The 20,574-nt window shown below is 35.2% G+C and overlaps 1 protein-coding gene across 1 annotated transcript; it reads right to left on the reverse strand.

Annotated features, from left to right (window-relative positions):
* Positions 1 to 238: 238 nt before the first annotated feature.
* Positions 239 to 1,292, reverse strand: LOC122802084 (mid1-interacting protein 1-B-like). Its single transcript, XM_044071784.1, has one exon. It carries the CDS (start codon positions 1,173 to 1,175, stop codon positions 642 to 644), a length of 534 nt encoding a protein of 177 aa, XP_043927719.1. The 5' UTR covers positions 1,176 to 1,292; the 3' UTR covers positions 239 to 641.
* Between the last annotated feature and the right edge of the window lie 19,282 nt (positions 1,293 to 20,574).

Below are 20,574 nucleotides of genomic sequence, written 5' to 3' on the forward strand. Positions count from 1 at the left end.
AGGCATTGTAATAAACAGTGCCCCTTTACTCTGCTTGTGCTGAAGTTTTTGACAAAATAAACTTTCTGTTCCACTGATTTAAACATTAGATTAAGCATTTTCTATCTTGACTTGTCAGAAATATAATACACTGCAAGATAACATTCCTTTACCTGTCGTTAGCTGTTACGCTGAAGCAGAATTCTGTTTTGTCTGTGATGTTTAATCATAACAAAAGAACATGCCACTTTTGTTTAAATACGATTCATTATTCATTTACATTTATTATTTTATATCCATGGTTACAGCTCTCTCTGCAGTGTCAAAAATGCAAAGTCAGCAATAAAATTAAAGCATTTATTTCATTATATATTGCATAACTATTAAATGTACACAGAGCTCTATCTGTGGAGCTGACAATTTGCTCATGTAACAGCAAGTTTGACTAGATGACTTGAAGTAAAAAAAAAATGAGTATTTTACAAAGTACATTTAAGTTAACAGTAACCAGTTCGTAGCAGGTTCATTTCATGAAAAATGCTTACATGAACAGCCTGTTTTCAAATGTAGAAATTCATGCTGTGTTGTCCTGTAAGCATGATTTCATGGTTACTGTCCTGATATTGCTTTCACCTCAGGCAGTGGTCTGTGCATCAGTATATTTAATGTCCCAGTCCAATGATCTCTTTGTATTTTTTTGTCAGTGTGTTGGCATTCTGTGTTAATGAGTTGAGAACACTGCGCAGCCCTTTAAAGTGAAAAAGGAACAGGACGTCAAGATCTGAACTGTTGGTCTGCACTATGTTTTCCACGCTGTTGTTTGTCTTATTTTCATCTACAGATATCAGTCCACTTTCTGCAATATTTCGAATGGATTTCAGAGCAACATAGTATTCATATAGATCTTTGGAGTTCAAATCTGTGGAACTTCTCTCACATTCCTCAATGGGGATGTCTCTAAGCAGGCTTGGCAACATGACCAGCTGTTCCATATTATGGATAGCAGAGAGGCACCGGCCCATGGCAGACCCGAGACAGTTCTTCTGAAAAGGTATTTCTGCAGACTGCATGGTGAGCACAGACCTATAGCAAAGGTACCTCAGAATCTTCTGTACAGATGAGACCTGTTGCACAGCTTCGTAGGAGTCTTCTATACAGATGGTGCAGTTCTCTATCCCTTCAAGGGTTTTATACATGCAACCAGACCATGACCTGACCTAAGTTCAAGAAAGGTAATACAGCATACTCAAGCAATTTCTACAAGAACCTTTATCATGACTGCATGAAACTCTGCTCCTTACAGTGGGATTTTGAAATCATAATCACAGTAAGAAGTGACATACCACTGCTGTGAACAAATCAGAAGCTATCCACATGATCTGGGGAGTTCAAATCTGAAATGGCATATTGTACTGTAGCTGGACTTCAGTCAAAATAAAGTTAATTCTAATAGGTCGTTGACCACATGTATTACCTAACAGTATCAGGCTGACCTGCAGCAAGCAACCATATGCATTTCGTTTCGCTGTCACGCTCACTTTGAATGCTAAAAGGGAACTATGATGCAACATCAGAATGCTTTAAATCATGTCATTTTATTTTATTTTCAGCTTTTGTTTTACTGCTGAGAAACGTTGTGCAGTGACTAAGCAATACTAGCTGGCAGCAGCAACACTGTAGTCCTAAGATCCAAGGGTTATAACATTGTGAAATTCCACTAAATACTTATTTCATTGAACTGTCCATCTTTTACTGTTATGCCTCTATATGTCACTCATCATATGTAATGTTACTCCCTTCATGTTACAGCACATATTTTAAAAAGGTGGTGGATGCTTGAAGCAGTTTGTCAGGCTTGCATGTCAAGAGTATGAAACACTAAATGCACCAACTCACACAGCAAATTAATAGCCTATAAATGTTGCACAAATCTGTCAGTTTATGTTATTTTTCATGTCATGCATATCTTAAATTATACTCTTAAGCAATATCAGTGGCTTAGTAGGTAACACACTTTTGGTCTTGAAAGCCACGGGTTCTACTCCCACCTCAGGTGCTTCGATTAATTTTTTTTCCACTGCTGATGCTACAGTACAGCGATAAAGGTGTGATGTTCTCCTGAGAATGCATTCTTTTAGATGAAATTTCAATCCAAGATGTCATTTGCCTGAGCATTTTTTAGCTCAGAAAAATAGAAAAGATTGTATAGCACTATTCAAAAAGAACAGGTGAGCTTTATTTATGTATGTCACATCATATATTTCACATTATTCACATTTTTTTTCAAAATAAAATACTTTTCCTACATTTTAACTTCAATCACAGCAAATAAACCAAACACATTTCCTTTTTTTCTTTTTTGCAGTTTACTCCCCATACATCTTTCTCCACCACCATAATCATATTCTCCTTATAGCTGTAGTATAATCATTTATTATATAGATATTACTCACATTTGTACTTCCACACAGTCCATATTGCCCAGTTAAATTTATATCCATTTTTTCTCTTTGCGTTTTTAACAGCCTTATATTATCCATATAACAACATATAATGCTTATTTCCTGAAAACAATTGTACATGTTTATCTTAAATGTTTTCCCAAAACACTGTCATCCTTCTACAGTCTAATAAAAATGTTGTGCTGTTGTTGATACAGTACAAATTTTACATATTCTTTCATTTTGCCTCTTTACAGGCAATTTATCCAAAATTAATCTCAACAAAAAATCCTATATTTCTTCTTCTTCTTTAACATCTCCTGCCTTTCTTTTATACAAATATTTTTCTTTATATTAATTTTCCCAGGATTAAGTGTATAAAATGTCTCTATTACTACTTTATACAAATATTTTATTTTCTCCCTTGAACTCCAGTTTCAGTTTGCATCACTTCATGTGACTTATGCATTTGTTTTATATGTATTCCATAAAATTTCTCCTAATATATCTCTTTTCCCTTATTCCATCTTCATTAGCATCCAGTTCAAATGTAAACATGCCAAAAGCTATGGGAATCTAACCCTCCTCTTTTATGTTGCCATATGCCCCCTTCCCCACCACTAAATTGGATTCAGCTTTTAACCTCTTAACACTTCAATTAACTCTAATAAACTTTTTTCTTTACACCCTGGAGAGACAAATACACTAACCACATAATTAACTTCCCTAGCATATATATATTTTTAAGATGTGTTAAAAGGTTTCCACATTATAGGGTTACCACGCCACCTGTCCTTTGTGAGGGATAGATGCTCTTTGGGCAGCTTTGTCTTATGAAAAAACTAAAAAAATGGAAAATGCCCTGAGATTTTAGGACACAAGTATTTTCCAGGTTTTCTTTAATAGTTGCACAAAACGGTTATTTTGTATCTGAAACACCTAAATGTTATATGAATATCATAAGCAAATCAATTTTCCAAGAATAAGTTCTTATTTTTGTAAAAAAGCGAAATTCTCTCCTTTGTACTGGCCTTGGGTGTTTTGTCCTGCAAAATTTCACGTTTCTACAAAAAATGTCCCACTTTGGGCTTTTGAAAAGGTGGCAACCCTAACATCACATTACTACTAACTTCCTTTAAAATCTCTTCAGTCTGCTTCATTCTTACTTCCTGCTGCCCAAACCCTTGCTTTCTGCTTTACATATGTAAATGTCAATGAATGTAGACCTTTGGTTTTTGAAGTCTGACTGAGTTTGCAGCTAATTTTAGGCAGATACTCTGGTCTCTGTTCACCTGTTTTCCAGATGCCCAATGTTCCTTTATTTCTCTCTGCAGTTCTGCATGCCATCATCCCACATGTCTTTTAGCATTGCAAGTTAAAGCTTCACTACTTTTGCTGATAAGTAACATTTGCTGATGGTGGCCTTAACTATTTATTCTTTTGATCTACCACTCATTGCTCAGTTTCCCCCACTTTTAATACTACTATTATTTAGTCATCCTTGGTAAGGCAATACATTCATTTCATGTTTTCTTTTCCTTTCTCTTTTAGGATCTGCTTTATTAAGACTTAGAGACTCATTTTCAATGATATATTGGTAACCCCTCCAGTGTTCACTCCCGCCCTTTCCTGATATGTTCACCAAAGTGGAACACAGTATTCTGTTTGAAGATTCACCCTTGACCTGTATAATAGAAAGACAATAGCTTACTTTCTGGAGTTGATATTCCTGGTGAAGGACCTCAGTAACTTTTAGCACCACCCCAGTACATTGCCTGAAAATTTTGGAATATTATCAGCAGCAACCTCTGCTCACTGCTATCAAATGCTGTATGTCTGATTGGTAATGGGGTGGAGGGGCCAATTTCCCTGTTTGGTCACTCAACTTTCACTTTATATTTAACAAAAGTTAAAAGAAGCACTATTTTTTTATTTTAAAAGTTGTACTTACTGCAACGCCTGATATGTTTTCAAACCAACCATTTCAGATTTGTATAACTAAAAAACGGTGATCCCCCCTCATAAGCTATATTAACAATTGTTTCTGTTTTAAATACATTTATTAAGAACATCTCTGTATGTATAGACAACCAAGGCAACACTGGCCCAATGTTTCAGAACAGAAATACCTTATACTAACAACCTATCACTTTCCTTTGCCACACACGCATTAAATCATCAATAACAGTTTGGTGCAAATAAAACTCTGCTACAGAATCACTCACCTTCTTTACTGATTTTCTGGACTGCTGTCACCAAATATGTTGCATTTCCAATACTTGAATATGGTTAGCATTTGCTGGTTCTGCATTCCTTTTACAATACTCACCCCGGGATTCAGCAAGCAGCCGTGCAGGAATAAGTTATTCCTGCAAGGCAGGGACTGTTCCTGTTCAGCAGAGCAGCGCGCCATGCATATTTATGAAGATGCGCTGCCATGCTCTAAAATGGACATGGTTATGTGTACGAGTGCAAGGGTTATGTCTGAGAGCAGAGCTCTCACAATACACATGCCCCCTACACTCCAGAATTGCCTTTCAGCAATTAAAAACGAGCAAGAATGCTCATAACTCCCCCATCCCATCAGGAAAACAAAAAATATGTGGTCAAAGGCAAAATGGACAATTGTCCCTACGAAGCATATGTCTTAGCTGTACAGATTTCCATAGAATGCCCAGATGTTTGCCTCATATTTTTGATGTTCCCCCTAAAATGTGCACCTTTCTGGCAAATAGCTGAGGATTGAAGTCATTAAATAATGAAACATTTGAGTTTAAGACTCCATACATCCATCAGAAAATTCATGCTAATGTAAAACCTATTATTCTATCAACTTTTTAAGACTGTAAGAGCAATATTTAAAATCTGTCGCTATTTGTCCCCCCATCATTGTAGGCTTTGTGCAGATATTTTGCACTAAGAGGTTGAGAGGTATGCTACTAAGCCAAATGTTAGTAGGGTAACACAGGTAGCATAAGCACATAGCGCACACATCCCAACTCGTCAGAGTAAGGAATGTGGACAAAGCCAAAAGGGACAATTGTCCCACAAAGCAAACAGTTGATAAAATAACAGGTTAGCATTAGCAGGAATATTCTGAAGGGTATAGATAAAATAACACAACAAAACTTTTTTTTTTTTATAAATGCGATAAGGTTTAAGCGTAGCTGTGCGGGTGTGCCCGTTGCTTAGCTACACTTAGTCCAGCTGAAAAAGCACAACGAGTTAAATAGCAAGAGACATCCAACATAAGCACTATTGCAATAGTTTACTGATTAGAGTGTAGTCTCTGTAAACAGCCATTCTTGGTTCGATCCCCATTGTAACCAGTTCATATTTTATATGTGAAAGCAGTACATAAACATTTTTTTAGTATTACCTAATAAATAACATATATTTGTTAACCGGAGTACTGCATTAGGTCCAGATGTGAGGTGTCATTTTACTAAAGTTGTAAAATCCCCATATAAACACAAGTGTCCCATACAGTATCATCACACATGAATAAATGTAATGAAAGCACATTGAGGGATGTCAGGGACAGTAAACTAATTTATACTATGTAAGGAATGATGAATCAATGCCATACAGCAGATAGTCTACAAAATGAAAAATAAATAATGCTAAGCATTGTACAGCTCTGCTTACCAGGTATAAGCATTGTGTAAATATGACTGCTAAGCAATGAGTAGCCCAGCTAAGTGGATTTGCCCATCGGTAAGCAGTGCTGAATCTGTCCCTTTAAGCAATGCCAGCCTAAGCTAAGCAGGTTTGCCCACAGTTTAGCTTAGCTCAGCATATTCAAAACTGTCCATTCACGGCAAAGGGCAGGAAATCAGCCGTATTTAAACCACTCAGGCGGGAATACAGCTCATAACTTGTTGCAGCTTCCCACTGTAGGCAGGATGGCAGGAGTTGAAGAGGGATTGCACTTCCAGGTGCAGAGCTGGGGCATACAGGAGTCCAAGGTCATAGTAGGACTCCTGGTAAAAAACATGATGAGAGACTGCTGCATGGCCATTACCAGGGCTCCCAATATAAAGTGGAAGCCTGAGACCATCTTACCTATGATCTCACCAGTGCCACTGGTATCCCTCGCACTGGTGAGCACGTCAGGCACCACTATGCCGACTTGAAGCGGAGAAAGAGGGAGGTTTTGGACAAGTGGGTCCAAGAAGCAAGGCAGGGGGGGTGATGGCCCAGCAGTGTGTAAGTAGTCATACCATTACTGTTTACTAAAGTCCAGCATGTATATGTGATGGACAGGTGTGCCTAAATATGTCTCTATTTCCTTAACAGCTGCAGCTGAGCAGGCTGTGAATCAGAAAGCCCATGCAAGTAGGCTACAAAGGGCGTCTCATGAGGCTGGTGAGTAACAATCCTGCTTGTAGTAGTCATGCCAAATAAATATAAAGTAGTAGAAAGCCATCTGGCAGTATACAAACTGTTGTATGGGTTGTACTGAATAAACCAGACAATATGACAGTAATAGTCCCATATAGGTCATATTTAAATAAAGCTGTAACTGCCTTCACATTTCTACAAAAAATGTCCCACTTTGGGCTTTTGAAAAGGTGGCAACCCTAACATCACATTACTACTAACTTCCTTTAAAATCTCTTCAGTCTGCTTCATTCTTACTTCCTGCTGCCCAAACCCTTGCTTTCCGCTTTACATATGTAAATGTCAATGAATGTATTCCTTTGGTTTTTGAAGTCTGACTGAGTTTGCAGCTAATTTTAGGCAGATACTCTGGTCTCTGTTCACCTGTTTTCCAGATGCCGAATGTTCCTTTATTTCTCTCTCCAGTTCTGCATGCCATCATCCCACATGTCTTTTAGCACTGCAAGTTAAAGCTTCACTACCTTTGCTGATAAGTAACATTTCCTGATGGTGGCCTTAACTATTTATTCTTTTGATCTACCACTCATTGCTCAGTTTCCCCCACTTTTAATACTACTATTATTTAATCATCCTTGGTAAGGCAATACATTCATTTCATGTTTTCTTTTCCTTTCTCTTTTAGGATCTGCTTTTTTAAGACTTAGAGACTCATTTTCAATGATATATTGGTAACCCCTCCAGTGTTCACTCCGGCCCTTTCCTGATATGTTCACCAAAGTGGAACACAGTATTCTGTTTGAAGATTCACCCTTGACCTGTATAATAGAAAGATAACTTACTTTCTGGAGTTGATATTCCTGTTGAAGTGCCTCAGTAACTTTTAGCACCACCCCAGTACATTGTCTGAAAATTTTGGAATATTATCAGCAGCAACCTCTGCTCACTGCTATCAAATGCTGTATGTCTGATTGGTAATGGGGCAGAGGGGCCAATTTCCCCGTTTGGTCACTCAACTTTCACTTTATATTTAACAAAAGTTAAAAGAAGCACTATTTTTTTATTTTAAAAGTTGTACTTACTGCAACGCCTGATATGTTTTCAAACCAACCATTTCAGTTTTGTATAACTAAAAAAGGGTGATCCCCCCTCATAAGCTATATTAACAATTGTTTATGTTTTAAATACATTTATTAAGAACATCTCTGTATGTATAGACAACCAAGGCAACACTGGCCCAATGTTTCAGAACAAAAATACCTTATACTAACAACCTGTCACTTTCCTTTGCCACACATGCATTAAATCATCAATAGCAGTTTGGTGCAAATAAAACTCTGCTACAGAATCACTCACCTTCTTTACTGATTTTCTGGACTGCTGACACCAAATATGTTGCATTTCCAATACTTAAATATGGTTAGCATTTGCTGGTTCTATTGCAATAGTGCACTGATTAGAATGTAGACTTTGTAAACAGCCATTCTTGGTTCGATCCCCACTGTAACCAATTTATATTTTATATGTGAAAGCAGTACATAAACATTTTTTTTAGTATTACCTACTAAATAACATGTATTTGTTAACCGGAGTACTGCATTAGGTCCAGATGTGAGGTATCATTTTACTAAAGTTGTAAAATCCACATATAAACACAAGTGTACAATAAAGTATCATCACACATGAATAAATGTAATGAAAGCACATTGAGGGATGTCAGGGACAGTAAACAAATTTATAATATGTAATGAATGATGAATCAATGCCATACAGCAGATAGTCTATAAAATGAAAAATAAGCAATGCTAAGCATTGCACATCTCTGCTTACCAGGTATAAGCATTGTGTAAATATGACTGCTAAGCAATGAGTAGCCCAGCTAAGTGGATTTGCCCATCGGTAAGCAGTGCTGAATCTGTCCCTTTAAGCAATGCCAGCCTAAGCTAAGCAGGTTTGCCCACAGTTTAGCTTAGCTCAGCATATTCAAAACTGTCCATTCATGGCAAAGGGCAGGAAATCAGCCGTATTTAAACCACTCAGGTGGGAATACAGCTCATAGCTGGTTGCAGCTTCCCACTGTAGGCAGGATGGCAGGAGTTGAAGAGGGATTGCACTTCCAGGTGCAGAGCTGGGGCATACAGGAGTCCAAGGTCATGGTAGGACACCTGGTAAAAAAACATGATGAGAGACTGCTGCAGGGCCATTACCAGGGTTCCCAATATAAAGTGGAAGCCTGAGACCATCTTGCCTGTGATCTCACCAGTGCCACTGGTATCCCTCGCACTGGTGAGCAGGTCAGGCACCACTATGCCGACTTGAAGCGGAGAAAGAGGGAGGTTTTTGGCAAGTGGGTCCAAGAAGCAAGGCAGGGGGGTGATGTCCCAGCTGTGTGTAAGTAATCGTACCAGTACTGTTTACTAAAGTCCAGCATGTGTCTGTGATGGACAGGTATGCCTAAATATATCTCTATTTCCTTTACAGCTGCAGCTGAGCAGGCTGTGAATCAGGAAGCCCATGCAATAGGCTACAAAGGGCATCTCACCGGGCTGGTGAGTAACAATCCTGCTTATAGTAGTCATGCCAAATAAATATAAAGTAGTAGAAAGTCATCTGGCAGTATACAAACTGTTGTATGGGTTGTACTGAATAAACCAGACAATATGACAGTAATAGTCCCATATAGGTAATATTTAAATAAAACTGTAACTGCCTGGCAATAAAGCTCTAAATCCTGGACTGGTTGTGTTTACTCTTGTATTGTATGGCATTTATTGTTGCATTCTCTGAATAGTAATGTTGTGTTAACCACTGTTACCCACACTGTGCTACATACAAAAATGTCTAGTAATATCTGTATAAGACTGTTGTAAGTACAAGATCAGATTGTACAACCAAGACATACTTAGGCAGAAAACTCTGAAAAAATAGACAGCAATATCCAAATAAAACACTCTACTTTGACTTAAATTGTTGTATTTTTAGCAGACACAGCCATGGTTCAAATCCTGGGGGTGGTATTAACTTTACGCATAATCATACCTCTCAAATGTACAGATTTTTCAGAATGTCCACATAATTGCCTCATATTTTCTGCCTGTTCCTCTGCTCCCCTGGCAAATCAGTGGGATGATTTCAGAACTGTAGTCATGAAATAATGATATACACTTGATTTTCAGATCTCAAAGCCTTCAGAAAATGTATATTAAAACAAATCCTGTCACTCATGAAACACTCCATGTTTATGACAGCAATATTCAAAATATGTCCCTATTTGTGCCCCCATGTTATCAAGCTTTGTCCAGAGTGTGTCAATTAAGAGATTGAGAGGTATGTGCATAATATTAACTGGAATCAGGGAATATGTGTAGAAACAGTCAGGTAGTGTTAACAAAGATTCCCTCCACAGGTCTGTTAGATAAGAAAACTGTGGGGGGGGTGTGGCCAAGGATGAACACAGGATAGCAGCAGATCTCTTCAGCTCCACCAATTTCACTGCACTGACAGGAAATAATTACTTTAAAAATTAATTTATGAAGTAATTTTCTTTCTAAATATGTTTGGTTTATCTATTTCTTGAATTATATCTAAAAAAGAAAGAAAATTTTAATAATATTCCTGTCAGAAATCACCTTGGAAATTTTCCTGTCAGTTTCTCTGTTTGAAATGAGTTCCAGTAAGACAAATTCTCAAGATTCCAGCATTAAGAAAGAACTTCAGTCTCTGATATCTACAATCCAGCAACATACTGCTAAGATGGATAAACTGGATACTAAAATTGATACCTTCATAGAAAAAACTACAAAACAAATAGACTTGTTACATATAGACTTGCAACAACAGAAGATCCAGATTACAGGCATAGAAGAGACTGTAAATGACATGGAAAATAGAATCCAAGAAGAGGAAATCAACACTTGAGTTTTTGCTGAAACAAAATACACATCTACAAACAAAGCTTGATGACCTGGAAAACAGATCTAGGCGCAATAACATTAGGATTTTTGGACTGCCAGAAAATATTGAAGGTAACAATATTACTTCTTTTTTAACAACATGGCTCCCTAAAACTTTAGACTTACCAGAAGCATTTTCTTTTGGTATCGAAAGAGCCCATAGATCTATAACTAATACTAACTCTAACAAAAAGTATCCTAGATCAGTTATAGTTAGATTTCTATCATCTTTTGATAAAGAGATGGTTCTTAAATCTGCTTGGGCTAAAGCTCCTGTTAAAATTAATGAGACAACTGTGCGTTTTGACAATGACTATTCTTCCTTGCTAATAACTAAAAGAAACATTTTTCTGCCATTAATAAGGGAGCTTAAGAAAGCACAGTTTAAAACCTACCTTCTGTTTCCTGCCAAGCTAAAAATCTTCCTTCCTGATGGTCCTAAAATTTTTGATGACTTAGACTCTGCATTGCTGTTTATCAAAAAAAAAAAAAGATTTTGGATAAAATAGAGGAAATGGAATGGGCTAGTCCTTCATTAAAGAGGCTGGCAACAGAAACTTCGTGGAAGATTTCAGAGAAGAAAAAGAGACTGAAAAACAAATGACTTGTTCTGTGTTTTTTTTTTTTTTTTTCTCTCTCTATTTTTCTTCATTATTAATCTTTTTAAATATAGTTACTGCATTTTCAGAAAGCCACAAATATTCTGAAAAAGATTTAATCTAAGTTATTTTCTGTGTACAAAGAACTGTTTTTGTTTCGTAATCATTCAAAATATCTGAGGAACTAATAACAAGCTATCATTCAATATGTTTCTCTTTCTGACAAAGAGAACTAAGGTTAGTAACTTGATACATTTTTTTCTTTTTTTTTCTTTTTCTTCTTTTCCTTTATTTTAAATAATGACATTCTATTTAGTTTATGCAGTGGGTAAGGGGTGGGGGAGGGCAGGGAGAGAAGTATAATGAAAATATGATAAATGGAATAATAACTTATTTATTCCTTGTAAAAAAGTATATATGTTGTTTAAATGCTATTGCTAATTATACTTCCTTGATTATATTGCTTATGCTTGTTTATAAATAATTTGTCATGCTTTAATTAATAATAATTAGAACTAAGTAATAGTAAATAGTATGTTTCATATCCATCTTTATTAATATAAACAGCAAGTAATATTCCACTGTAAATACTTTTTATAGCTTCCTTTTACATTTTTTTTATCTTTTCTTTTACTCTCTTTTTATTTTCTACTCTCTTTTTTTCTTTTCTCTGTTCTCTCTCTTTATTTTCTTTCATATTAATACTGGTACAGTAAATAATAAGATTTGTATAAAAATTGAAATGGGGTATAAATAATTAGTTTTATTACATATTAATAACTGTGGGCTTAGTTTCACTTTCACAGAGGCTGTAATAACTTGTAAAATACTTCGCGAAGGTTTTGCTATGTTTAGCTTCATTTATACTGCTAAATGAATGTCAGTCACTTGTTTTTAACAAAATTCCCACCAGAATGTTAAGGGAGACAATTTCGGATGTGGGTTACCTTGTGAACAGTGTCCTCGAGTTGTTTTAAAAGCTTCAACACTCAGAATTCACGCAGAGAAGCTGAAAGCAGTCAATTTGAACTTTGACCCCTGAATTCACACTGACACCGCAGATTCATGAAGAACACTCTACCAGGAAGTAGAACTGCTGCAAATGCGACTCTGCGATGGAAAATAAACTCTATAACATTTAAATGTGAGTTATCTTTTATAACTACTTATTTATTCATGTTATAATTTATAAAATATGAAAGTTATAATGATTTTAAATGATTCAGTATCTCATAGTAAGCAAATGTGATATTTTAGCAGGCATAGAAAGTGAAACATTTATGCAAGTGTTTTTGAAAGTTTACTTGACTGCAGCATATTAATGTATGTAAAAAACTTATGATTTAAACATATACATTGCTATAATTCATTTGATTTATCTGACTGACAAGCATAATATCTTTATGACTCTATTTTGGAAGAAGTTGTCATGTGACATATTTTAAAGCAGCAGTTTAGATATACAAAATACAGATGGCTTTCTTCACAATAATGCAAGTGTTTCTGAGAATTTACATAGCTATGCAGTATGATTTATAACAATTTCTATAAATATAATATTTTATTTTATTGGCAATAATAAGTATGAGAAAAAAGCTCTGATACAAGTAATTTAAAGTCTTTTGGAAGCTGTTAACTGCATTTATATGACAGAAAATAGGTACATCTTAATATATGTAATGTCTGAACCATAATAGCCAAAGCTATTGATTTAAATGAACATTAGAACTTATTTTTACAAACTTTGAATAAATTAATATGTAGATATGCCCTCCTTTTTTTTTTTTTTTTTTTTCTCTTCCTCTCTCTCTCTCTCCTTCTCTCACGTCTTTTATTTCTTTCTCTCTTCTTGGTTCCTAATATCAAGTTTATTTGAATGCTATTTGAGTATAAATGTATTATATTAAATAGATGTACATAGCAGTATGAATAGTTTTTAAAAGTTTCTCTTAGTTTATATGATGCTGATTTATCAAATGTATAGCTTTGTCTTACCAGATAATCTAATTGAAAGTTGTTAATTTAAGTTAATAATAACTAGTATTAAATTGATAAGGTGGCAGCTGAGGTACTGCTGCTTAGGGTAGGGGGTTAACTTGAGTAGTATGTACTACTCCAAGTTGGAGTTTTTAACTCCAGGCTGGGTGCAAGGTTTAATCCTTACATTATTTTCTTTTGTTCACTGTTGTATGTATATAGTTCTGACATCCACAATACATTTTGTAAGCTTATTGTCACTACAAACAAAATTGAATCTTATACAAAATCCCATAAGAGATTCAATAAATACAGCTATATCTAAAGGTGCACCTAAAGGAGGAGGTATAACATTACTTATTTTGTTAATTGTTATTTTGATTATAAGTTTTATATGTTTTAAAAATGCCAAATGACTTCTCTAAAAGGAATTTCTTTAAACATTAATGGACTGAATAATCCGTGTAAAAGGGCAAGCCTAATAAGATACATTAATTTACATAAGGCCAACCTAGTCTTCCTTCAAGAAACACATCTCCTAAAAAAGGATATTGATAAATTAGCCACAAACAAATATACAGTATTGGTTAGTTCAGAGCACACTCAGAAAAAATGAGGAGTGGCTATTTTATGGAATAAAAGTATGCCCATTCCTAAAACTATTAAGTCTTATCAAGATAATAAAGGAATGTTTTGTATGGTTACAATACAAATTAATGGAAAGACTTATACATTAATCAATGTATATTGGATACCTGGAATTGGTATTAATACAGTGAAATACCATCTTGATAAGATCATATCATTCTCTATAGGAGATATTATTTTAGCTGGTGACTTTAACTGTATCCTGCATGAAAATGATACTACTACTATAGGAAAAAGGAAAATTACATCTAATGCAAAACATTTAAAGGATTTTGTTAATTCTTATCATTTAAATGATATTAATAATCAGATAGACTCAAAATCATTACCATACACCTTTTTTCTAACAGATACAAAACTTATTCAAAAATAGATAGAGTCTTTATTTCTAACCAGATGGTAACAGAATTAATTAACTCTAAAATCATTTCATGTCCTATATCTGATCATAATTCAATTGTTTTTGAGTTCATGATAAAAAATACTTACAATGTTCAGATCAAAAGGATACCAGCATACTTAACTCAACTAAAAGACTATAAATAATATATACTTACAGAAGTACAACATTTTCTAGACATAAATAATTCTCCTGAAGTCTCCATTGTTTATGTTTGGGATGCTTTAAAATCATATCTATATGGACAAAGTATCAGATGGTATAATAATAAAAGGAAATCTTGGGATAAGGAATTGTTAGATATTCAAAGTAAATTAGACTCTTATAAACATAATAATAAAGAAAATATTATGGATAAGAAAGTCATTGAAGAAATAAACAAACTAAATGAGAAATACAAAGAAATTTTAACTCATAAAGTTAAAATAACTTTGGAGAAATACAAGTTTTTGTCTTACTCAATAAGCCCCAAATACTTACATAGACTTAAAAACAAAACAAAAAGGTTGAATAAGCAAAATCATATCAAAGAAATTTTCTCTCTAAGGAAAAAGAAGAATGTTTTTAGTCTACCAGAAATGCTAGATGAATTTAGAAATCACTTTCACAAAATTAATCATAATAACATTAACATGGAACCTAAAGATAAAATAAAGGAATTTATAACTACAAACATGAATAAAAAACTTAATAAACAACAGATTAAACTATTGGATAAAAGCATTTCATATACAGAGGTTGTTACACAAATAAACAAGCTTAAATCAAACAAAGCACCAGGTAATGATGGTTTTATACCAGAGATATATAAAATTCTTTCTAAAAGTACATACTCATTAATACATAAGGTTTTTATTTTGGCCCAAAATGAGCTAATAACCCCCCATCTTGGCAATACACATTTATTTCGCCAATTTTAAAACCTAATAAAGACCCAACTAGATGTACTTCATATCGACCCATTTCATTACTTAATGTTGATTATAAAATGTTTATGAGTATTTTTGCTGATAGATTGAAGACAATCATTCCTGGCATTATAGATATAGATCAGACAGGCTTCATTGTAAATAGAAATGCTTTTGATAATATAAGGAGAACTCTAACATTAATTGATTTTGCAAATAGGAAAAAGAAAGATTTAACACTTATTAGTCTTGATATAAGTTCAGCATTTGATTCAGTAAGTTGGGACTACTTGTTTACCTTACTGAAGTGCACAAACTTCTCAATTGCATTTGTAAATCTAAGTAAGCATCTATATAAAGGAGCATTGGCTTATATTAAGATAGGAACATATGTCTCACAAAAAATACCCATTTTTAAAGGTACAAAACAAGGGTGTCCACTCTCTCCACTATTATTCACTTTAATAATGGAGCCTTGGGCCAATCTGATCAGAAATAGTACTGATATAGAGGGATTTGAAATAGATGAAAATGCAACATCTAAAATTCAACTCTTTGCAGATGATGTTCTAATTACATCAGCAGGATCTAATTCCTCTATGCAGTCTCTATTTGATAAAATGATGAATTTTAAAAGTATTTCTGGTTTAATATTCAATGAAGAAAAAACTTAAATACTACCTATATATACAAGAAAAAATGTTCTCATTAGTGATTTTACTAAATATGTACCCAATTCAGGTCAGATAACTTATCTAGGTATAATATTAACTAAAGATATTAAATCTATTATACATAATAATTATAATACCTGTCTTCTTAATATACAAAATCTTTTCAATACCTGGAATAATATGTTTTTTACTATGGAAGAGAGACTTACAATTATTAAAATGATAATATTCCCCAAGATATTATACTTAATGCAATCAATAATACTCCCACCTACAAAAATAATTATCAAAAAATTAAATGCACTAATGTTAAATTTCCTATGGGCACCTAATAGACCTAGGATTGCATTAAAGAAACATACTAATAGCTGGTCTCAAGGGGGTATTTCTTTTCCAGACTTTAACTTATATACTATCTCTTCTATTGTAAAAGTTATTACTTTGTTAATAGATCAGTCATATGTTGCAAAATGAAAAGATTACTGGGAGCTAATTAGTATTCACTTCATGAAAATCTCCTTAACACATAAAAATATGATTGTAAATAACTCCATGCTATGGTTACTAAAATAATTTTGTACTTCACCTATTACACCTAAATATATAGTTAGTTACCCATTAAACATTATTATTAGTTATCGTCATTTTATATTCATGCATCCTAAATATAAGGAATGGAATTTTATTATATTCCCTATAATGTATACTCGAGGTATGCTTTTGTCATCCACTTCTGAAGGAACTCATTTAGCTACAGATAATGATCTAAAGTACTGGTATCAGTTGCTATCTGATAATAAAGTTAAAAATCTAGATTTCTTAAAACAGGAATTTGATCTAAGAGAAACTTGTTGGTTAGAAGTTCAGACCTTTAGACAACATCTCATTGATAAAATTGATTTATTGTCTATAACAGTTAAAGAATCTATCCCAACACTGATTGATTACTTGATATTAAATTTACAACATAAAGTTTCTGATAAAGGTAAGCTTTCATACATACATAAAATTATCAGACAAGAAACTTTTTACAGTGTAGATACCTACTGGAACTATTTCACTTCCATTAATGGTGACCCACCAAATCAACAAGATAAACAATATATATTGGAATCTGCCTATAAAACTACGTCTTCCATTGTCTGGAGACTTTTTACATGGAAATTTTTACATAGATCCTTTTATACACCTTTGATGATGAATAAAATAAATAATAAAGATAATCTATGTAAAAGATGTAATGTAGAAATTAATGCTGACTGGCCTCATATGTTTTATGACTGTATAAAATTGAAAGAATATTGGAAGTCAATTAATGAATTTTTGCAGGCTCTTTTTACAGATAATTTCATTATTTCTAAATCTCTTATATTATTCAACACACCTGTACCTCAAAGTGTTAAAAAGGTTAAGCTTCCCTTGTTATGGTCTATTCTAGCGGTGGCTAGAAAAATAATAACCAGAAATTGGATTTCAGATACACCTCCTTCGTTCAATGAATTTAAAAATGTTATGACTATAGTGTGCCATATGGAATTGATGACAATAAAATCAAGAACTACTAGAAAAACATCTTATTATATTGTATGGGATAATTTACAAAACTTGTTAAAAAAATCTTAACTTCAATAGCATGGTATTTTAGTTTAATTAATTGATCTGATTGTAGTGGATGTCTTTGTAAATACTTTGGTTATTTTGTTGAATGTTATAATCATATCTATTTTAATTACTTGTATAAAATTGTTATGATATTTCTCTTGTATGTTAAAAACAATAAACTTGTTTTAAAAAAAAGATAAGAATACTGTGCCTGCCAATAAAGATTTAAATCCTGGACTGGTAGTGTTTACTCTGGTATAGTATGGCCTGACATGTAGCATTCAATAACATCTGATATCTGAATAGTACTGTTGTGTCAACCACTGTTTCTCACACTGTGCTACATAAACATATATGTACGAATGTCTGTGTACGACTGTTGTAATTACAGGGTCAGATTGTACAACCAAGAGAGACTTAGACAGAAAACAATGAAGAAATAGACATCAATATCCAAATAGCACACTCTACTGTGACTTAAATTGTTGCATTTTTAGCAGACACAGCCATGGTTTGAATCCTGGGAATGGTAGTAAACCTTATGCATAATTATACTTCTCAACTGTACAGATTTTTCAGAATGTCCAGATAATTGCCTTATATTTTCTAGCTGTTCCTCTGTCCTCTTGGCAAATCAGTGGGATGATTTCAGAATTTTAGTCACAAAATAATGATGGGCGGCCACGGTGGTGTAGCAGTTAGCATTGCTGCCTCATAGAAAGAGGTTCTATGGTTTGATTCTCGGCTGGGGTGCCTTCTGTGCGGAATCTGCATGTCCTCCCTGTGGTTGTGTGGGTTTATTCCGGTTTCCTCCCACATCCCAAAGACATGCTGTAGGTGGATTGGACACTCTAAATTGGCCCTAGGCATGAGTGTGTGTGCGTGCATGTGCCTTCCATGGAAGATTGGGTGTCGGGCTGGCAACTTGACACTGTAAAACTCCACTGCCAATCATGAGCAGACAGGTGATCTGCTGTGGCGACCCCCTAACCTGGAAAAGCCAAAAAAAGAAGAAGTCACAAAATAATAACATGCATTTGATTTTCAGACCTCAGAACCTTCAGAAAATGTATATTAAAACAAATCCTGTCACTCATGCAACTCTCCAAGTTTATGACAACCATATTCAAAACATGTCCCATTTTGTACCCCCATGTTGTCAAGCTTTGTCCAGAGTGTGTGCATTAAGAGCTTGAGAGATACGTGCATAATATTAACTTTGAATCTGAGAATATGTGTAGAAACAGTCAGGTAGTGTTAACAAACATTCCCTCTACAGGTCTACCAGGTAAGAGATGTAAGAATTTAGCTATAAGACAGTTGAAGAATACACGGTGTACAAACATACCACTGCCCAAACCAAGGCCATAGGGTATTATAATAATACCTGTACCTTAATGATTAGAGCAATAACCATTAAAGTTGTGAGTACTACAAGGATATATAAGTTGTTAATTGACATCTCTCTCTCTCTCTCTCTCTCACCCCACCATATCTGCAACAATAATCTAAACACACAAATCAATGGGTATGTTTACACCAAACCTACTGTTGGGGCATATGTCCTATTGTTCAATAAATACTGAAATGTGTTTCTATTAATGTTCCATGTTGAAATACTATCATTGGTGGCCTGTTGCTATCAATATAACCTGCATGCCATTGTAATGGTCACTGTGTTTCCATATATGCATGTGTTCTGTTTGCTATGCAACTGTTCCAAATCTGGTGTTTTGGGTTAATGAGAATATCTACGCATGCTGTTATAACTAATCCTGGATTGTGTTTGTGACTATTACTAACCCACATATGTTTTAAAACTGCATCATCATAGCACGTATGGGAAGGCCAGTCCCAGCATACCCACCTCTCCCACCTCATCTGGCCGTGGCACCGGACCCCAGCAACCCTGGGACCCAACCCGGGACCTCCTTGTCTGCTGGTCCTGCACCACCTTCAGGTGGAACTGCCTCAGGGGATGGTGCTTGATCCCCCTCTGGGAGCGGGTGTGGACAGGATCCTGTCACCCAAAGTCAGGTCCAGGGATTGGTGCGTAGCGAGTTCCGAAGGGAGTTTTGAGATCTGTTACACCAGCTTGAGGGCCGTGTGGTGGATTTAGAGGGTCAGCCTGCCCCTCATGCTCAGCCCCCAGCACAGCCACCTTCAGAGCCGTGAAGTTGCAGTGATGACTGCCCATGGGTGGGGACCTCAGTCCCATTATTTCCATTTGGGGACTCATGGGCTTCTGATTTCCAAACACCCTCTCCCCATACAAGGTGTTTACCCCCCACATGTGTCATATACCACTCCTGTATGCTGTCTTGTCTGTCTTCCTACCCAACTTACCTCCCCTAATATACCTACTATCCTTCTCCAACATCCCACTCTCACCTTAAAATAAAAAAGGGCAATCTGTTCCCAAAAAATAATTTTCCCCATACATAGCTGTTCATTTTCCACATGTGGCCACTGGACACATGTAATCTGGTCTAATTGGCTTCACCACACATTATTGTTGTCTTCACCCCTCCCTCAGGGGATTGAGTGTCCAAATCTACCTCCAAATTCCGTACATATGCACAGCTGTTGTTGTAGAAGAAATGGACAGCTATGGACCTTCCCTACATATGTCATGCACATCCCTAACTACTTTCCCTATTGTTTTTCCCCCTGTATGCCCCATTTTTCACCACTTTCCTATCCCCCTTTTTTCTTTTCTTTTAAAGAAATTAGCACGGGGGTAAGCGGGAGTAAGCACTTCTCAGCAGTAGTAAGCAGGTTTAAGCCTGTTTGTGTGGCGGCAAGCAATGGCTACACAGATTAAGCACTGTCAGGCTAACTTTCTGTAAGCATATTTACCCAGAAGTTACCATTGCTTACCGTCCCACAAACCTGCTTAGAACAGCTTAAAAGTGCCTTAATCACTCTGTATCCAGCAGCCCTTGTTGTGCCCAGCAACAAAATAATCAGCCCTTGCAAGTCTTGAACCCAGGACCCTGCACACCATAGCCACAGTGATTTACCACTAAGCCGCATGTAAGTGTGATGTTTT

Source organism: Protopterus annectens, chromosome 5.part0 (assembly GCF_019279795.1).
Source record: "Protopterus annectens isolate FY-2018-M chromosome 5.part0, PAN1.0, whole genome shotgun sequence".
NCBI classification, from domain to species: Eukaryota; Metazoa; Chordata; order Ceratodontiformes; family Protopteridae; genus Protopterus; species Protopterus annectens.

Coding starts and splice junctions, on each gene's coding strand:
- LOC122802084 (XM_044071784.1), bottom strand. CDS start 1,175: ATGTATAAAACCCTTGAAGGGATAGAGAACTGCACCATCTGTATAGAA.